At 39.4% G+C, this 21,059-nt stretch overlaps 1 protein-coding gene and 1 long non-coding RNA gene across 4 annotated transcripts in view; one reads left to right on the forward strand and one right to left on the reverse strand.

Annotated features, from left to right (window-relative positions):
• On the forward strand, window positions 1-8,115 carry LOC144209304 (uncharacterized). 2 transcript variants are annotated; one of them, XR_013329080.1, is made up of 7 exons: window positions 1-493; window positions 728-766; window positions 830-938; window positions 1,030-1,161; window positions 1,227-1,897; window positions 6,877-6,989; window positions 7,568-8,115. It is a non-coding gene; the product is annotated as an uncharacterized LOC144209304 (long non-coding RNA). The 2 variants fall into 2 exon arrangements; XR_013329079.1 differs by having other exon boundaries at window positions 1,030-1,897.
• Window positions 7,078-21,059, reverse strand: part of fam49bb (family with sequence similarity 49 member Bb) — a 21,094-nt gene continuing 7,112 nt past the window's right edge. For both annotated transcript variants that reach the window (XM_077735531.1, XM_077735532.1), the window contains exons 4-12: window positions 20,520-20,641; window positions 20,333-20,438; window positions 18,060-18,199; window positions 8,662-8,739; window positions 8,483-8,599; window positions 8,338-8,417; window positions 8,142-8,268; window positions 8,003-8,073; window positions 7,078-7,717 (exon numbers count right to left, since the gene is read on the reverse strand). In XM_077735531.1, the coding sequence (XP_077591657.1) occupies window positions 7,654-7,717; window positions 8,003-8,073; window positions 8,142-8,268; window positions 8,338-8,417; window positions 8,483-8,599; window positions 8,662-8,739; window positions 18,060-18,199; window positions 20,333-20,438; window positions 20,520-20,641 (905 nt within the window). In that variant the 3' untranslated portion in view covers window positions 7,078-7,653. The remainder of the gene's footprint in view (window positions 7,718-8,002; window positions 8,074-8,141; window positions 8,269-8,337; window positions 8,418-8,482; window positions 8,600-8,661; window positions 8,740-18,059; window positions 18,200-20,332; window positions 20,439-20,519; window positions 20,642-21,059) is intronic.

Genomic DNA, 21,059 nt, shown 5'->3' on the forward strand with positions numbered 1-21,059 from the left:
TTTGGACACAACTCCCCGGTGGAGTATTGGACACTTTTGGACACAACTCCCCGGTGGAGTATTGGACACTTTTCTCTTCCGGCGTTTTAGGCACGGACGGAGAGGTAGGTATACAGGTAGGTAGGTATGGATGGCACCGACGGACGGATGGACAGATGGACGGACGGACAGATGGATGGTCAGACGGACCCACGGACGGATGGATGGCTAGACGGACGGACCCACGGACGGATGGATGGCTAGACGGACGGATGGACGGATGGATGGCTAGACGGACGGACGGACGGATGGATGGCCAGACGGACGGACGGACGGATGGATGGCCAGACGGTCGGACGGATGGATGGCCAGACGGACGGACGGATGGATGGCCAGACGGACGGACGGATGGATGGCCAGACGGACGGATGGCCAGACGGACGGATGGCCAGACGGACGGACGGACGGATGGATGGCCGGACGGACGGATGGATGGATGGCCGGAAGGATCAAGGTAAGTGCAAAATTCTGCATACTTAGGTTAAAAAATCTTAACTAATTTATCTCCATTTTTAACTAACTTTTTTATTTTGCACAAAAAATATATAAATTATACCATTATACCATTTGGAGTTAAACACGATGGGGAAAAAAATCATTTATAGAATTTTGAGTTGGATCATTGAAAGCGGTAGTAGTGGACCTAACAGCCTAATCCTAATTGGACGACACTTTGTTTGTCCCGCAGGAGTGACGGAGCTGCTCACGTTCATCCGAGACAACTGCGGTGAGTCGCCCACGCCGACCCGTCTCGTCGTCCAATCACAATCCCGTGTTTGCTCTCTTTCAGCGTGCTCCACGGGTGCGTCTCGATGCACTGTCATTGGTGTAAGTGACTGGCGGCCATCTTACAACAGACACTCTGAATTGACTCCAATTGACTTCTTGCTTTGAAGGAGGTAGGTGATCCAAGATGGTGCAGCATCCTCTTGCTCTCTAGTTTAGTGTTTTGTCTCATCAGTCTTGTCGTTGTTTGCCAACATCTGCCAGGGAAACTTGTCCTACAGTCGCCAGGATTTGGTCGCTCTCGGGAGGAGATGCAAGATATCCATCACAGCAGATTGCCAACAAACCTGCCATGTCTCCGAGGAAGTCTTGAGATCACTGGGATCTCTGTGGATAGTAGTAATATTTTTTTTGAATATTTAACTTAACAGGATTTAATTCTTCTATTTTTATATTTTTAGATGACATCTTTTTGGGTCCTTTTGCCGGGAAGGCGCACTTGGTGGAGTGGCACCACCATTTTTTTTTGCCTACGCTGCTGTGTATGATGACAAGCAAGGCTTTTGATGATTCCATGATGATAATCACGCCTATGTCTGAACAGCAATCCCCATTTTTTTTGTTGCTTTGGGGATATTTTGGTGCCACCTCCGCTTGATTTTGAGGGAATATCATGGCGTCACTCAAAAAAAAACAGATGGGATTGTTGGAAAAAATTCATAAGACGGCTAAACAAGACGTGCTGGCGGCTGTCATGGAGTTCCGGATGCAGGACGCCGTGGCCATCTTGATCTCACCGAGGAACACCCTCGCCATCGGCAGTGTCTTGCAGGAAAGCCCCGGCCTTTCGAGCGATACATCTGGCCGTCCGCCCGCTTAAACTGGTTTTTGCTTTCAGCTGGACGAGAGCGGAAGTCGGTGTTCACCGTTTTGTGGAGGGACGTAGCCGCCGACTTAAGGGAGTTGAAGAACTGTGTCATCTGTAACGATGAGTCGCCACGACCATGTATAGTAATTAAATTGTTTCCTCAGGTGTTCTGAAATTGAAGATTCCGCTGGTGATCTTCCAGAAGAACGCGCCCAACGCTGCCCTCAACTTTTTGTGCCACAATGAAGACGTTACGAAGCCCAAGTTAGTAATGCATCTAACTCTACCCTCACCCAATCTCTACCCTAACCCTCATTCAAACCCTACCCTAACCCAAACCCTCACTCAAATCCTACCCTAACCCAAACCCTACCCTAACCCAAACCCTCACTCAAATCCTACCCTAACCCAAACCCTCACTCAAACCCTACCCTAACCCAAACTCTAACACTACCCCAACCCAAACCCTAACTCTACTCTAACCCTACCCTAACCCAAACCCTACCCTAACCCAAACCCTACCCTAACCCAAACTCTACCCTAACTCTAACTCTACCCTAACTCTAACTCTACCCTAACTCTACCCTAACCCAAACTCTAACTCTACCCCAACCCAAACCCTAACTCTACTCTAACCCTAACTCTACCCTAACCCTTCCCTAACCCAAACTCTACTCTAACTCTACCCTAACTCTACCCTAACTCTAACTCTACCCTAACCCAAACTCTAACTCTACCCCAACCCAAACCCTAACTCTACTCTAACCCTAACTCTACCCTAACCCAAACTCTACCCTAACTCTAACTCTACCCTAACTCTAACTCTACCCTAACTCTAACTCTACCCTAACTCTAACTCTACCCTAACTCTAACTCTAACTCTACCCCAACCCAAACCCTAACTCTACTCTAACCCTAACTCTACCCTAACTCTAACTCTACCCTAACTCTAACTCTACCCTAACTCTAACTCTACCCTAACTCTAACTCTACCCTAACCCAAACTCTAACTCTACCCCAACCCAAACCCTACTCTAACCCTAACTCTACCCTAACCCTACCCTAACCCAAACCCTACCCTAACCCAAACCCTACCCTAACCCAAACTCTACCCTAACCCTAACTCTACCCTAACTCTAACTCTACCCTAACTCTAACTCTACCCTAACTCTACCCTAACCCAAACTCTAACTCTACCCCAACCCAAACCCTAACTCTACTCTAACCCTAACTCTACCCTAACCCTTCCCTAACCCAAACTCTACCCTAACTCTAACTCTACCCTAACTCTAACTCTACCCTAACTCTAACTCTACCCTAACTCTAACTCTACCCTAACCCTAACTCTACCCTAACCCAAACTCTAACTCTACCCCAACCCAAACCCTAACTCTACTCTAACCCTAACTCTACCCTAACCCTACCCTAACCCTACCCTAACCCAAACTCTACCCTAACTCTAACTCTACCCTAACTCTAACTCTACCCTAACTCTAACTCTACTCTAACTCTACCCTAACTCTAACTCTACCCTAACTCTAACTCTACCCTAACCCTAACTCTACCCTAACCCAAACTCTAACTCTACCCCAACCCAAACCCTAACTCTACTCTAACCCTAAGTCTACCCTACCCTAACCCAAACCCTACCCTAACCCAAACCCTACCCTAACCCAAACCCTACCCTAACCCAAACTCTACCCTAACTCTACCCTAACCCTAACCCAAACTCTAATTCTACCCTAACCCAAACTCTAACTCTACCCCAACCCAAACTCTAACTCTACCCCAACCCAAACTCTAACTCTACCCTAGCCCAAACTCTAACTCTACCCTAGCCCAAACTCTAACTCTACCCTAGCCCAAACTCTAACTCTACCCTAGCCCAAACTCTACCCTAACCCAAATTCTAACTTTACCCTAACCCAAATTCTAATTCTACCCTAACCCAAACCCTGACCTAACCCAAACTCTAACCTAACCCAAACTCTAACCTAACCCAAGCTGTACCCTAACTATACCCTAACCCTAACTACCCTAACTCTAACTCGAACCTAACCCAAACTCTAACTCTATCCTAACCCAAACTCTAACTCTATCCCCAGCCAAACTCTAACTCTATCCCCAGCCAAACTCTAACTCTACCCTAACCCTAACTCTACCCCAACCCAAACTCTAACTCTACCCCAACCCAAACTCTAACTCTACCCTAACCCAAACTCTAACTCTAACTCTACCCTCACCCAAACTCTAACTCTACCCTCACCCAAACTCTACCCTCACCCAAACTCTACCCTAACCCAAACTCTAACTCTACCCTAACCCAAACTCTAACTCTACCCCAGCCTAAACTCTAACTCTACCCTCACCCAAATTCTAACCCTACCCTCACCCAAACTCTAACTCTACCCTCACCCAAACTCTAACTCTACCCTCACCCAAACACTAAATCTACCCTCACCCAAACTCTAACTCTACCCTTACCCAAACTCTACCCTCACCCAAACTCTACCCTAACCCAAATTCTAACTCTACCCTAGCCCAAACTCTACCCTAGCCCAAACTCTACCCTAACCCAAATTCTAACTCTACCCTAACCCAAATTCTAACTCTATCCTAACCCCAATTCTAACTCTACCCTGACCTAACCCAAACCCTAACCTAACCCAAACTGTAACCTAACCCAAACTCTACCCTAACTATACCCTAACTATACCCTAACCCTAACTCTACCCTAACCCAAACCCTAACTCTACCCTAACCCAAACCCTAACTCTACCCTAACCCAAACCCTAACTCTATCCTAACCCAAACTCTAACTCTATCCTAACCCAAACTCTAACTCTACCCTAACCCTAACTCTACCCTAACCCTAACTCTACCCCAACCCAAACTCTAACTCTAACCTAACCCAAACTCTAACTCTACCCTCACCCAAACTCCAACTCTAACTCTACCCTCACCCAAACTCTAACTCTAACTCTACCCTCACCTAAACTCTAACTCTACCCTAACCCAAATTCTAACCCTACCCTCACCCAAACTCTAACTCTACCCTCACCCAAACACTAACTCTACCCCAGCCTAAACTCTAACTCTACCCCAGCCTAAACTCTAACTCTACCCCAGCCTAAACTCTAACTCTACCCCAGCCTAAACTCTAACTCTACCCCAGCCTAAACTCTAACCCTACCCTCACCCAAACTCTAACTCTACCCCAGCCTAAACTCTAACTCTACCCCAGCCTAAACTCTAACTCTACCCTCACCCAAACTCAAACTCTACCCTCACCCAAACTCTACCCTCACCCAAACTCTACCCTCACCCAAACTCTACCCTCACCCAAACTCTAACTCTACCCTAACCCAAACTCTAACTCTACCCTAACCCAAACTCTAACTCTACCCTAACCCAAACTCTAACTCTACCCTAACCCAAACTCTAACTCTACCCTAACCCAAACTCTAACTCTACCCCAACCCAAACTCTAACTCTACCCTAACCCAAACTCTAACTCTACCCTAACCCAAACTGTAACTCTACCCTAACCCAAACTGTAACTCTACCCTAACCCAAACTGTAACTCTACCCTAACCCAAACTCTAACCCCAACCCTACCATAACTCTACCCTCACCCAAACTCTACCCAAACTAACTCTACCCAAACTAACTCTACCCTCACCCAAACTCTACCCAAACTCTAACTCTACCCAAACTCTAACTCTACCCAAACTCTAACTCTACCCAAACTCTAACTCTACCCAAACTCTAACTCTACCCAAACTCTAACTCTACCCTCACCCAAACTCTAACTCTACCCCAACCCAAACTCTAACTCTACCCTAACCCAAACTCTAACTCTACCCCAACCCTACCCTAACTCTACCCTCACCAAACTCTAACTCTACCCTCACCCAAACTCTAACTCTACCCTCACCCAAACTCTAACTCTACCCTCACCCAAATTCTAACTCTACCCTCACCCAAACTCTAACTCTACCCTCACCCAAACTCTAACTCTACCCTCACCCAAACTCTACCCTGACCCAAACTCTAACTCTACCCCAACCCAAACTCTAACTCTACCCTCACCCAAATTTTAACTCTACCCTCACCCAAACTCTAACTCTACCCTCACCCAAACTCTAACTCTACCCTCACCCAAATTCTAACTCTACCCTCACCCAAACTCTAACTCTACCCTCACCCAAACTCTAACTCTACCCTCACCCAAACTCTACCCTGACCCAAACTCTAACTCTACCCCAACCCAAACTCTAACTCTACCCTAACCCAAACTCTAACTCTACCCTAACCCAAACTCTAACTCTACCCTAACCCAAACTCTAACTCTAACTCTACCCTAACCCAAACTCTAACTCTACCCTAACCCAAACTCTAACTCTAACCCCAACCCAAACTCTAACCCCAACCCAAACTCTAACTCTACCCCCACCCAAACTCTAACTCTACCCTCACCCAAACTCTAACTCTACCCTCACCCAAACTCTAACTCTACCCTCACCCAAACTCTAACTCTACCCTCACCCAAACTCTAACTCTACCCTCACCCAAACTCTAACTCTACCCTCACTTAAACTCTAACTCTACCCCAACCCAAACTCTAACTCTACCCCAACCCAAACTCTAACTCTACCCCAACCCAAACTCTAACTCTACCCCAACCCAAACTCTAACTCTACCCCAACCCAAACTCTAACTCTACCCCAACCCAAATTCTAACTCTACCCCAACCCAAATTCTAACTCTACCCCAACCCAAATTCTAACTCTACCCCAACCCAAACTCTAACTCTACCCCAACCCAAACTCTAACTCTACCCCAACCCAAACTCTAACTCTACCCCAACCCAAACTCTAACTCTACCCCCACCCAAACTCTAACTCTACCCCCACCCAAACTCTAACTCTACCCTCACCCAAACTCTAACTCTACCCTCACCCAAACTCTAACTCTACCCTCACCCAAACTCTAACTCTACCCTCACCCAAACTCTACCCTCACCCAAACTCTACCCTCACCCAAACTCTACCCTCACCCAAACTCTACCCTAACCCAAATTCTAACTCTACCCTAACCCAAATTCTAACTCTACCCTAACCCAAACTCTAACTCTACCCTAACTCTACCCTTACCCTAACCCAAATTCTAACTCTACCCTCACTCAAACCCTAACCCTAACCCAAAACTAATGCATATTATGTCCCACTATTTTGTTTTAGCTGAAAAGATGGATTGACAAGGACCTCAAACACGATTCTGCGCGATGATAGGATGTCCATTTATGTTTTTGAGTGAGAACATGGGTGGATATCTTGCCAAGTGAACAAAGAAGGTAAGCAGCATCTTTACATCCCCCATTTTTAATAGCTCAACAAATTTAGACAGTTTCCAGCAAGGTAAGAGACCAAAAACTCACCAAATTGTCCAAAACAAGTGTATTTATCAATTTTTATTCTCCCATTTACATATAATCTTGTTTATTTAGCAGAAATCACAGTTTTGACATCAGCAAAAAATAAAATACACATTATCATCTATATAAAAATGCTTTAAAAAAATAGTACGTTAAAATAATGCTAAAAGTACCATTTGAACAGCAAACTTTACATGGTAACAGCGCAGACAAACTTAAACAATACAGCATTTTTCTCTTAAATAGACAAGTGAAAAATAATTTCTCATGCGTATATTAAATAAATCAAACAAAAAATAATATATATATCTCTGTATAGTTCTCTTTAACATGTTTAAGTCAAAAAATAACTACCATGCATCCAACAGCTGCCATTTTTGGCCAACATTGTAGCTTGGCGACATCTTTTGGCACTGAAAAAGACGATTGTGACGGCAGTAGCATTATACATTACGAAATAAAACAAGGTAACTTTACAATTCTTCTTCTTCCTTTAGGAGAAGATGAAGGGGTGACATTCTGTGGACCACGACGTAACGCCAACACCTGCATCACTAGCGCAAGAACGATGGCTGGATACGTTTTACTGCAGCATGAGTTTGATGCTCTTGTTGGTGGACTCGTCGTTGAGATGCTTGGTCGTATACCTGAGAAGAAAAGATGTATTAAGAGTCTATAAACAAAGTATAGTGTATTTGTGATAGATATATAGAATAAGGCCAATAATTGGAACCAAAATGGCCACTATGAAGCTAAACATGCAAAGTATGTCAATGCAAGTAATATTTTTCTATCTAAGAGCGTTAAGTAAAGGCCAATAATTGGAACTAAAATGGCCACTATGAGCGTTAAGTAAAGGCCAATAATTGGAACTAAAATGGCCACTATGAAGGTAAACATGCAAAGTATGAGTTAAAGTTATATTTTAGTACCTGAGAGCGTTGAGTAGGCCATCCACACTGTTGGGAGGTTGGTCCTTTAGCACTTTGATGCAGCCCTTCATCTGGATAAAGGTGAGTGAAATAAAACGTTAGCATGAACGTAAGATATTAGTCATAATTTCTTACTTACGTCAATCTTAGACGATTTGGCGAAAGCGCCGACGGGATGAACGTAGTCGTACAGGATGATAACGCCGACCATAACTCGCAAGCAGAAGGACACTGTGTCTTCGCTAGCGAATCGGCTGCGGTATTCCCTGTTAGCATATGACATATTGTGTCGAAAGGTTAATGAGATGGAGATTAAGTGACATTTTAGGCCTTACGGTGTCTCCAGCATGACTTTGCAGATGCTGGCCATGGTGCTCAGGCAGTCTGTGGTGTTCTCGATCGGTAGGTTTTTGTTCTGGTAAAATAAAAGGTTAAATGAGACAGTGTTGGGGAGTCATCTTTCGTTTTAGGGTAACTCACCTCGGAGACAAACCTGGTAGTGCCGTCACTTAAGGTTTTGAGCATCGGCGTGGCGTCGGCGTAGAATAGCGATATGCGGTTGGCCAGTTCGTTGTTGACTTCGTTTTCACCTTCGGCCTGCGGCGGTGAGACAAATAAGGCTTCGGCGTTGAAGTAGGTGACAGTGGTAGGGTGCTTACGGGTTGGTTGTTGATTCGCAGCCGACTAAGTGTTCTTCTGTAGTAGCTGAAATCGTTCTGGATGGCAGGTGTCGTCATCTGTAATCAGAAATAAGATGTCAGGATGTATGAAAATGCATAAAAATACTATATATAAAGTATTGTCAGGCTATTTTTTTTATACTATGTCGTTTTTTTGCGATAAAAAGCCTTACTATACTATGTCGTTTTTTTGCGATAAAAAGCCTTACTATAGTATGTCGTTTTTTTGCGAAAAAAAGCCTTACTATAGTATGTCGTTTTTGTAAGAAAAAAAGCCTTACTATACTATGTCGTTTTTTAGGGAAAAAAGCCTTACTATAGTTTGTCGTTTTTTTGCGATAAAAAGCCTTACTATACTATGTCGTTTTTTTGCGATAAAAAGCCTTACTATACTATGTCGTTTTTTTGCGATAAAAAGCCTTACTATACTGTCGTTTTTTTGCGATAAAAAGCCTTACTATACTATGTCGTTTTTTAGGGAAAAAAGCCTTACTATACTATGTCGTTTTTGTAAGAAAAAAAGCCTTACTATACGATGTCGTTTTTTTGCGATAAAAAGCCTTACTATACTATGTCGTTTTTTTGCAAAAAAAAGCCTTACTATAGTATGTCGTTTTTTTGCGAAAAAAAGCCTTACTATACTATGTCGTTTTTTTGCGATAAAAAGCCTTACTATACTATGTCGTTTTTTTTGCGAAAAAAAGCCTTACTATACTATGTCGTTTTTTTGCGATAAAAAGCCTTACTATAGTATGTCGTTTTTTTGCGATAAAAAGCCTTACTATAGTATGTCGTTTTTTTGCGATAAAAAGCCTTACTATAGTATGTCGTTTTTTTCCGATAAAAAGCCTTACTATACTATGTCGTTTTTTTGCGAAAAAAAGCCTTACTATACTATGTCGTTTTTTTGCGATAAAAAGCCTTACTATAGTATGTCGTTATTTTCCGATAAAAAGCCTTACTATAGTATGTCGTTTTTTTGCGATAAAAAGCCTTACTATAGTATGTCGTTTTTTTGCGAAAAAAAGCCTTACTATACTATGTCGTTTTTTTGCCAAAAAAAGCCTTACTATACTATGTCGTTTTTTGCGATAAAAAGCCTTACTATAGTATGTCGTTTTTTTGCGATAAAAAGCCTTACTATACTATGTCGTTTTTTTCCGATAAAAAGCCTTACTATAGTATGTCGTTTTTTTTGCGAAAAAAAGCCTTACTATACTATGTCGTTTTTTTGCGACAAAAAGCCTTACTATACTATGTCGTTTTTTTGCGATAAAAAGCCTTACTATAGTATGTAGTTTTTTTGCGATAAAAAGCCTTACTATAGTATGTCGTTTTTTTGCGATAAAAAGCCTTACTATACTATGTCGGTTTTTTGCGAAAAAAGCCTTACTATACTATGTCGTTTTTTTGCGAAAAAAAGCCTTACTATACTATGTCGTTTTTTAGGGAAAAAAGCCTTACTATACTATGTCGTTTTTGTAAGAAAAAAAGCCTTACTATACTATGTCGTTTTTTTGCGATAAAAAGCCTTACTATACTATGTCGTTTTTTTGCGAAAAAAAGCCTTACTATACTATGTCGTTTTTTTCCGATAAAAAGCCTTACTATACTATGTCGTTTTTTTGCGACAAAAAGCCTTACTATACTATGTCGTTTTTTTGCGATAAAAAGCCTTACTATAGTATGTCGTTTTTTTCCGATAAAAAGCCTTACTATACTATGTCGTTTTTTTGCGAAAAAAAGCCTTACTATACTATGTCGTTTTTTTGCGAAAAAAAGCCTTACTATAGTATGTCGTTTTTTGCGAAAAAAAGCCTTACTATAGTATGTCGTTTTTTTTGCGACAAAAAGCCTTACTATGGTATGTCGTTTTTTGCGACAAAAAGCCTTACTATACTATGTCGTTTTTGAGGCTTTTTATCGCAAAAAAACGACATACTATAGTAAAGCTTTTTATCGCAAAAAAACGACATAGTATAGTAAGGCTTTTTATCGCAAAAAAACGACAGTATAGTAAGGCTTTTTTTCGCAAAAAAACGACATAGTATAGTAAGGCTTTTTTTCGCAAAAAAACGACATACTATAGTAAGGCTTTTTTTCGCAAAAAAACGACATAGTATAGTAAGGCTTTTTATCGCAAAAAAACGACATAGTATAGTAAGGCTTTTTTTCTTACAAAAACGACATAGTATAGTAAGGCTTTTTTCCCTAAAAAACGACATAGTATAGTAAGGCTTTTTTTCGCAAAAAAACGACATAGTATAGTAAGGCTTTTTTCGCAAAAAACCGACATAGTATAGTAAGGCTTTTTATCGCAAAAAAACGACATACTATAGTAAGGCTTTTTATCGCAAAAAAACGACATACTATAGTAAGGCTTTTTTTCGCAAAAAACGACATACTATAGTAAGGCTTTTTTTCGCAAAAAAACGACATAGTATAGTAAGGCTTTTTTTCGCAAAAAAACGACATAGTATAGTAAGGCTTTTTATCGGAAAAAAACGACATACTATAGTAAGGCTTTTTATCGCAAAAAAACGACATACTATAGTAAGGCTTTTTATCGCAAAAAACGACATAGTATAGTAAGGCTTTTTTTGGCAAAAAAACGACATAGTATAGTAAGGCTTTTTTTCGCAAAAAAACGACATACTATAGTAAGGCTTTTTATCGCAAAATAACGACATACTATAGTAAGGCTTTTTATCGCAAAAAAACGACATAGTATAGTAAGGCTTTTTTTCGCAAAAAAACGACATAGTATAGTAAGGCTTTTTGTCGCAAAAAAACGACATAGTATAGTAAGGCTTTTTTTCGCAAAAAAACGACATAGTATAGTAAGGCTTTTTATCGGAAAAAAACGACATACTATAGTAAGGCTTTTTATCGGAAAAAAACGACATACTATAGTAAGGCTTTTTTTCGCAAAAAAACGACATAGTATAGTAAGGCTTTTTATCGCAAAAAAACGACATAGTATAGTAAGGCTTTTTTTCTTACAAAAACGACATAGTATAGTAAGGCTTTTTTCCCTAAAAAACGACATAGTATAGTAAGGCTTTTTTTCGCAAAAAAACGACATAGTATAGTAAGGCTTTTTTCGCAAAAAAACGACATAGTATAGTAAGGCTTTTTTTCTTACAAAAACGACATAGTATAGTAAGGCTTTTTTCCCTAAAAAACGACATAGTATAGTAAGGCTTTTTTTCGCAAAAAAACGACATACTATAGTAAGGCTTTTTTTCGCAAAAAAACGACATACTATAGTAAGGCTTTTTTTCGCAAAAAAACGACATAGTATAGTAAGGCTTTTTATCGCAAAAAAACGACATAGTATAGTAAGGCTTTTTTTCTTACAAAAACGACATAGTATAGTAAGGCTTTTTTCCCTAAAAAACGACATAGTATAGTAAGGCTTTTTTTCGCAAAAAAACGACATAGTATAGTAAGGCTTTTTTCGCAAAAAAACGACATAGTATAGTAAGGCTTTTTATCGCAAAAAAACGACATACTATAGTAAGGCTTTTTATCGCAAAAAAACGACATACTATAGTAAGGCTTTTTATCGCAAAAAAACGACATAGTATAGTAAGGCTTTTTGTCGCAAAAAAACGACATACTATAGTAAGGCTTTTTATCGCAAAAAAACGACATAGTATAGTAAGGCTTTTTGTCGCAAAAAAACGACATAGTATAGTAAGGCTTTTTATCGGAAAAAAACGACATAGTATAGTAAGGCTTTTTATCGCAAAAAACGACATAGTATAGTAAGGCTTTTTTTGGCAAAAAAACGACATAGTATAGTAAGGCTTTTTTTCGCAAAAAAACGACATAGTATAGTAAGGCTTTTTATCGGAAAAAAACGACATACTATAGTAAGGCTTTTTATCGCAAAAAAACGACATAGTATAGTAAGGCTTTTTGTCGCAAAAAAACGACATAGTATAGTAAGGCTTTTTATCGGAAAAAAACGACATAGTATAGTAAGGCTTTTTTTCGCAAAAAAACGACATAGTATAGTAAGGCTTTTTATCGCAAAAAAACGACATAGTATAGTAAGGCTTTTTTTCTTACAAAAACGACATAGTATAGTAAGGCTTTTTTCCCTAAAAAACGACATAGTATAGTAAGGCTTTTTTTCGCAAAAAAACGACATAGTATAGTAAGGCTTTTTTCGCAAAAAACCGACATAGTATAGTAAGGCTTTTTATCGCAAAAAAACGACATACTATAGTAAGGCTTTTTATCGCAAAAAAACTACATACTATAGTAAGGCTTTTTATCGCAAAAAAACGACATAGTATAGTAAGGCTTTTTGTCGCAAAAAAACGACATAGTATAGTAAGGCTTTTTTTCGCAAAAAAAACGACATACTATAGTAAGGCTTTTTATCGGAAAAAAACGACATAGTATAGTAAGGCTTTTTATCGCAAAAAAACGACATACTATAGTAAGGCTTTTTATCGCAAAAAACGACATAGTATAGTAAGGCTTTTTTTGGCAAAAAAACGACATAGTATAGTAAGGCTTTTTTTCGCAAAAAAACGACATAGTATAGTAAGGCTTTTTTTCGCAAAAAAACGACATAGTATAGTAAGGCTTTTTTTCACAAAAAAACGACATACTATAGTAAGGCTTTTTTTCGCAAAAAAACGACATAGTATAGTAAGGCTTTTTATCGCAAAAAAACGACATACTATAGTAAGGCTTTTTATTGCAAAAAAACGACATACTATAGTAAGGCTTTTTATCGCAAAAAAACGACATACTATAGTAAGGCTTTTTATCGCAAAAAAACGACATAGTATAGTAAGGCTTTTTTTCGCAAAAAAACGACATAGTATAGTAAGGCTTTTTATCGGAAAAAAACGACATACTATAGTAAGGCTTTTTATCGGAAAAAAACGACATACTATAGTAAGGCTTTTTATCGCAAAAAAACGACATACTATAGTAAGGCTTTTTATCGCAAAAAACGACATAGTATAGTAAGGCTTTTTTTCGCAAAAAAACGACATAGTATAGTAAGGCTTTTTATCGCAAAAAAACGACATACTATAGTAAGGCTTTTTATCGCAAAAAAACGACATACTATAGTAAGGCTTTTTATCGCAAAAAAACGACATAGTATAGTAAGGCTTTTTATCGCAAAAAAACGACATAGTATAGTAAGGCTTTTTTTCGCAAAAAAACGACATACTATAGTAAGGCTTTTTTTCGCAAAAAAAACGACATAGTATAGTAAGGCTTTTTATCGCAAAAAAACGACATAGTATAGTAAGGCTTTTTTTCTTACAAAAACGACATAGTATAGTAAGGCTTTTTTCCCTAAAAAACGACATAGTATAGTAAGGCTTTTTTTCGCAAAAAAACGACATAGTATAGTAAGGCTTTTTTCGCAAAAAAACGACATAGTATAGTAAGGCTTTTTATCGCAAAAAAACGACATACTATAGTAAGGCTTTTTATCGCAAAAAAACGACATAGTATAGTAAGGCTTTTTGTCGCAAAAAAACGACATAGTATAGTAAGGCTTTTTTTCGCAAAAAAACGACATACTATAGTAAGGCTTTTTATCGGAAAAAAACGACATACTATAGTAAGGCTTTTTATCGCAAAAAAACGACATAGTATAGTAAGGCTTCTTTTCCATAAAAAACGACATAGTATAGTAAGGCTTTTTTCCCTAAAAAACCACATAGTATAGTAAGGCTTTAAAAGCCTTACTATACTATGTCGTTTTTGTAAGAAAAAAAGCCTTACTATACTATGTCGTTTTTGTAAGAAAAAAAGCCTTACTATTCTATGTCGTTTTTGTAAGAAAAAAAGCCTTACTATACTATGTCCTTTTTTCTAAGAAAAAATGCCTTACTATACTATGTCGTTTTTGTCAGAAAAAAGCCTTACTATACTATGTCGTTTTTGTACAAAAACGACATAGTATAGTAAGGCTTTTTTTCCCTAAAAAACGACATAGTATAGTAAGGCTTTTTTCCCTAAAAAACGACATAGTATAGTAAGGCTTTTTTTCTTACAAAAATGACATAGTATAGTAAGGCTTTTTTTCTTACAAAAATGACATAGTATAGTAAGGCTTCTTTTCCACAAAAAACGACATGGTATAGTAAGGCTTTTTTTCTTACAAAAACGACATAGTATAGTAAGGCTTTAAAAGCCTTACTATACTATGTCGTTTTTGTAAGAAAAAAAGCCTTACTATACTATGTCGTTTTTGTAAGAAAAAAAGCCTTACTATACTATGTCGTTTTTGTAAGAAAAAAAGCCTTACTATACTATGTCATTTTTGTAAGAAAAAATGCCTTACTATACTATGTCGTTTTTGTCAGAAAAAAAAGCCTTACTATACTATGTCGTTTTTGTAAGAAAAAAAGCCTTACTATACTATGTCGTTTTTGTAAGAAAAAAAGCCTTACTATACTATGTCGTTTTTGTAAGAAAAAAAGCCTTACTATACTATGTCGTTTTTGTAAGAAAAAAAAGCCTTACTATACTATGTCGTTTTTTAGGGAAAAAAGCCTTACTATACTATGTCGTTTTTCAGGGAAAAAAGCCTTACTATACTATGTCGTTTTTGTCAGAAAAAAGCCTTACTATACTATGTCGTTTTTGTAAGAAAAAAAGCCTTACTATACTATGTCGTTTTTGTAAGAAAAAAAGCCTTACTATACTATGTCGTTTTTGTAAGAAAAAAAAGCCTTACTATACTATGTCGTTTTTTAGGGAAAAAAGCCTTACTATACTATGTCGTTTTTCAGGGAAAAAAGCCTTACTATACTATGTCGTTTTTGTCAGAAAAAAGCCTTACTATACTATGTCGTTTTTGTAAGAAAAAAAGCCTTACTATACTATGTCGTTTTTGTAAGAAAAAAAGCCTTACTATACTATGTCGTTTTTGTAAGAAAAAAAGCGACAAAAATGACATCATATAGTAATGCTTTTTTCCCTGAAAAACGACATAGTATAGTAATGCTTTTTTCTTACAAAAACGACATAATATAGTAAGGCTTTTTCCCCTAAAAAACGACATAGTATAGTAAGGCTTTTTTTCTTACAAAAACGACAGTATAGTAAGGCTTTTTTCCCCTAAAAAACGACATAGTATAGTAAGCCTTTTTTCCCTTAAAAAACGACATAGTATAGTAAGTCTTTTCTCTTAAAAAATGACTTAGTATAATAAGTCATTTTCTTCCTTAAAAAACTACAAAGTAAAGTAAGGGTGGCCATTTCATGGTGTAGAAGTTCACTCACCTGACTGCAATGTGGAAAGGAATAGTTTGAATCCTGGTTGGGAAACATTTTCCGTTAAATAGAAACACCTGTGTGTCGTCAAGACTTTCCAATAATGACATAGTTAAGTGTGCCCAATTGGCATAGAGACTACCGTGTGGACAGGATGGGTTTCAAATCCCAGTGGCCGCTGACTTTAGACAGACTGGTGGATGAACCATTTTATCATTAAAAAATGACTAAGTGTGTTGGTGAATGAAGCATTTTCTCTAAAAAATGACAGTGTTTCACCCCTTTCCATAATGAAAGCTTCCAATGACCACATATAAGTGGCTAGCTAAGTGGTGTAGTGGGTTGGTCACCTACCTTTTCCCCGGAGAGGCCTGGGTTCGATTCCCGGTGGATGAAGCATTTAGTCAAAAAAATGACTAAGTGTTTCACCCCTTTCCTTGAATGAATGAAAGCTTCCAATGACCATGTATAAGTGTGGTGCAGTGGGTTGGTCACCTACCTTTTCACCGGAGAGACCTGGGTTCGATTCCCGGTGTCGGTGGATGAAACATTTAGTCAAAAAAATGACTAAGTGTTTCACCCCTTTCCTTGAATGAAAGCTTCCAATGACCATTTATAAGTGTGGTGCAGTGGATTGGTCACTTACCTTTTCACCGGAGAGACCTGGGTTCGATTCCCGGTGTCGGTGGATGAAACATTTAGTCAAAAAAATGACTAAGTGTTTCACCCCTTTCCTTGAATGAATGAAAGCTTCCAATGACCATGTATAAGTGTGGTGCAGTGGGTTGGTCACCTACCTTTTCACCGGAGAGACCTGGGTTCGATTCCCGGTGTCGGCATTTCGTCAAAAAAAGATTTTCCCACTATTATTCAAGTCAATGAAAGGGATAAAAGTACAAGTACTACTTCTTTCTCTCAGAGGGTGGTGGCCCAGTGGCTAAGTCATCAGTTTGCCAACTCTTTGGTCCCTGGTTCAATTCCCAGTGCAGGCAAAGATTTTCCCACAATTGTTCAGGTAAAAGTATAAGTATTAATGTCTAAGTGTTTAAGTGTATAAGTATTCAGTGGTGGATGAAACATTTAGTCAAAAAATGACTAAGTGTTTCACCCCATTTCCTTGGATAAAACGTTTCAACACCCTTGTATAAGTGGGGCACGAGTTGGTGTAGTGGGTTGCACACTCGCCTTTGCACCGAGAGAACGTGAGTTCGCTTCCCGGTGTCGGCGGTTCACTGACCAAGCAAGCGGTCGAGGGTCGGCCGAAGGCCGACCCGAGAACGCCTTTCGCACATACAGGTCCATCAAGTGTCTTCCGAACTGCCGAAGGCAGTTCGGAATATAACCTTTTGCTGAAAAGTATGACTAAGTGTTTAATAAAAATTAAAAAGTTTTTCTTTTTTTTTCCCCTTCTTCTTATTCCATTGACCAATTCTTCTTTCCAATTTTTTTCAGCCAAACGACGGCAGCGGGAATCGAACCCAGGTCTCCCAGACGGGAGTCCTGTGAACTAACCTCTGCGCCACTCAAGTGACTACACTTTCCTTCGTCATCATTTCAGTGTCTTGACTACAAGTCCACAGAAATAACTAAGGGAAAATGTGTCCGAACCGGGATTCGAACTCAGGCCACCCAGACCAAAGACCGATGAGTTAACCTCTACGCCAAGTGGCCACAACATACCTTGTCATTTTTGGAGAGCCTTGAGTACACACTGTTGCTTGTATTTAAAGGAAAATGAGACCAGACCAGGATTCGAACCACACTCTCCTGCATGGCATTCTGGCAACTAAACCACTAGACCACAGAGTCCACACCTTACCTGCAAGCAAAGATGGGCAAATAAGTGAACAATTTTCTATTTGAAAAATGACTAAGACTTTTCCTTCAATAATGACTAAGTATAGTGAAGCTTCTTTTCCCCTTTAAAAAAACAACATAGTATAGTAAGGCTTTTTTACCCTAAAAAATGACATAGTATAGCAAAGCTTTTTTTCTTTGATAAAAAAATGATGCTGTATACTAAGGCTCTTTTTCTAGGCTCACCCCGGACGGACTAAATAAGAAATTCGTGCAATTCCTGGACAAAAAGAGAAGGAGAGGAGAGGGATTCTTACCTTGAGTTCGTCAAATCGCAACGTGAAGTGCAGGATTTCGGCGAACTGTTTGGCCAACGCCTGCTCGCGCTCCAGATGTTGCGTGGGGTCGTTGTAGGTCTCGCTGGTCAACGCGCCCAGCAGGCTGTGAAGTGCCGCCTCTGAAATGGAGACAGTATTATGTTAAGTTTTGGATGGATGGATAAAAATGTATTAAAATATATATCAAATGTTTTAATAAAACTGTTTTGGGTGCTAGTGAGGATTTTTGAGTGGCTGTTTTAACCCCTAAAAATAAGTTTTTTTTTTTATGGATGGGCGGAGCCACTAAATTTGAGGTGGCGAGGGGCTGAAAAATGACACAGTATAGTAAGGCTTTTTGTTCATAAAAAACGAAATAGTATAGTCAGGCTTTTTCTCTTAAAAACGACATAGTATAGTAAGGCTTTTTCACCTAAAAAAACGACATAGTAAGGCTTTTTTTCCCTAAAAAACGACATAGTATAGTAAGGCTTTTTTTCTTAAAAAACGACATAGTATAGTAAGGCTTTTTTTCTTAAAAAACGACATAGTATGTATGGTAAGGCTTTTTAAAATATACATAAAATCTTTAAATAAACCTGTTCTTAATGCTCCTGAGAATTTTCAAGTGACTACTTTAACCCCCAAAAATAAGATTGACTTTATTCTTCTCGACGGGCGGAGCCACCAAATTTACGGTGGCGAGAGGCTGAATTATTTTGAAAAACAAACGCTCAGAATGACCCCAAAACGACCGTTTCTCTTTATCTTCAGGGTTTTCGGCTTGTGGACTTTAGACAAAAGCACATATCCAAATCTGGTTTAAAGGGGGAAGAAAAACAAAGAAAAGCAAAGGGCCCAATTTAATAGAGCGGCGATGATGCCCAAATTGCCCCAGGCCAGTGACTGAGACGCAGTTGGGAGATGGTGGCAGGGGGGGGGTTAAGTTGGTTTAGGGCTAGGACCCCCCCCCCCCCCCCCCCCCCCCATTCACTCGGATGTCAATGAGACGTGGGCCTAATCATCTCAATGACACAAAGTGAAAGGACAGCAGGGGGTTCCAGTCATTGTTTGGACAGGAATGAAAGGCGTAGTCGGCGTTTTGTCTGGGTGGGAAGCGCGCCCGATAAACGCCACTCGGCTGACTTATTACAAAACAAACATTCTACAAATACTTCTGGAAGGCCGTGTTATTTTTAGAGCCAGACGCTACTTGAAATTCAGTCTGCGCGGATAATGACATAAGGCAGAGCCGCCCCATCCTTTGCCGTACGTCGGCGTGCCGCTAACCCACAAAAGGAGCTTCGGGGAGGATGTTTGTCGCCAGCCAATGACTCCCATCTGTTTGGGATGAGGCGACCTATCCAAAAGTGGATTGGAATTTTTTTTACTAGAGTTTAAAAAAAGTCATTGCAAAAGCTAAAAAAAACTCACAAATGATGAGTAGAGTACTTAAATTTTGACTACAACTACATAGGGAAAGAATTATCTACTCTTAAAAGTCATAAAATAGCATTTTAGCTGCATTCCTTGTTGGCTTTTAAGGGGGGGGATGCGTTCAAAACAATCGGAAATTACAGTATCCAACTAAAAAGACCATACAACTACATTAGGAAAGAATTAGCTACTCTTTAAAAGTCACAAAATAGCATTTTAGCTACATTCCTTGTTGGCTTTTAAGGGGAGGGATGCATTCAAAACAATTGGAAATTACAGTATCCAACTAAAAGGACCATACAACTACTTTGGGAAAGAATTAGTTACTTTTAAATGTCATAAAATAGCATTTTAGCTGCATTCCTTGTTGCCTTTTAAAGGGAATGATGCGTTCAAAACAATTGGAAATTACAGTATCCAACTAAAAAGACCAAAATATAAGAACTAAAGAATATTAACCATTTTTTTTTAACTTCAAACGGATTGGACTCCCACTAAAGATAAAAAATTCCCATTAAATTCTCAGGAGCCACGCGATTGGACGTCTGCGGGCCATAAGTTTGCGACTGACGTAAGCTCCTCTCGATGATATCATCGCTAGCGCTCGGTTAGCCTTTTATCGCCGGGGGTTGCTCGGGGGGCCACGACGAGTTGACCTACTTGGTTACATAACGGCGGCAGACGCCGCCGCCGGTTGTCCCCGCCCACTAAACCCACCCCATCCCCCGCTTTTGGGATTCTATGCTAATTAAACGCAGCCGGGATTTTTCCCGCTCGGCCGCACCCGGCAGAATATTAAGGTCAGTACGGAATCTGATCCAATGGTTTGGACTCACCTAATCGCTGGGAGAACTGGTAGAACTTTTTGAGTCGGCCCACCAGGGGGACCACCGCCGCCCAGGCTCGTTCTTGGAGGGCCTCGTCGTTGGGGTTCTGGATAGCCTGTGGTGGTTCAGAAAAAGACTTGGTCATTGACTGATAGTATAAACAAGGGGGCGCCCTTTTGGGGTTGGGTCGGGGTACCTCTCGGATCTCCTGTCCGGCGCCTTTGTAGGCCTGCAGCTCGTCCAGGATATCTTTGGCGTCCTTGAGGACCACGTCTACTTGCTCCCATACTTCACGTTCGCCATCCGTGGGTTGGGCGTCTGGAAGACAATTTAAGTTATTGAAAAAAATTAATAAAAAATTAAAAACAGCTAGTACAAAAACACATTTGTATTTAAAAAATAATATAAAATGTGGCCTTTTTTTACGTAATATTTTTATAATTCGCTGTCAAAATGGCGGCCCGTAGTATTTTGCGTTGCATGCAAAAAAGTAAATAGTGAGCCTCCATTTTGTTTGTAGATAAGATTTATGTTAAATTGGAAAATAGGAATATTCTAGGGAAAAAATATTTTACATTTAAGAGGATGAGTGTTTCAAATTTAATTGTTAAAAAATTATTTTGCCTAAATATAAATGTTAAGGTTTTTTTTTAACCTATTTTGAATTAAGATCCGCTCAAATACTAAGTGATGGAATAAAATCAACAATAATTTATTATATGCTCATTTATCTGTT

Source organism: Stigmatopora nigra, chromosome 16 (genome assembly GCF_051989575.1).
Source record: "Stigmatopora nigra isolate UIUO_SnigA chromosome 16, RoL_Snig_1.1, whole genome shotgun sequence".
Classification (NCBI taxonomy): Eukaryota; Metazoa; Chordata; class Actinopteri; order Syngnathiformes; family Syngnathidae; genus Stigmatopora; species Stigmatopora nigra.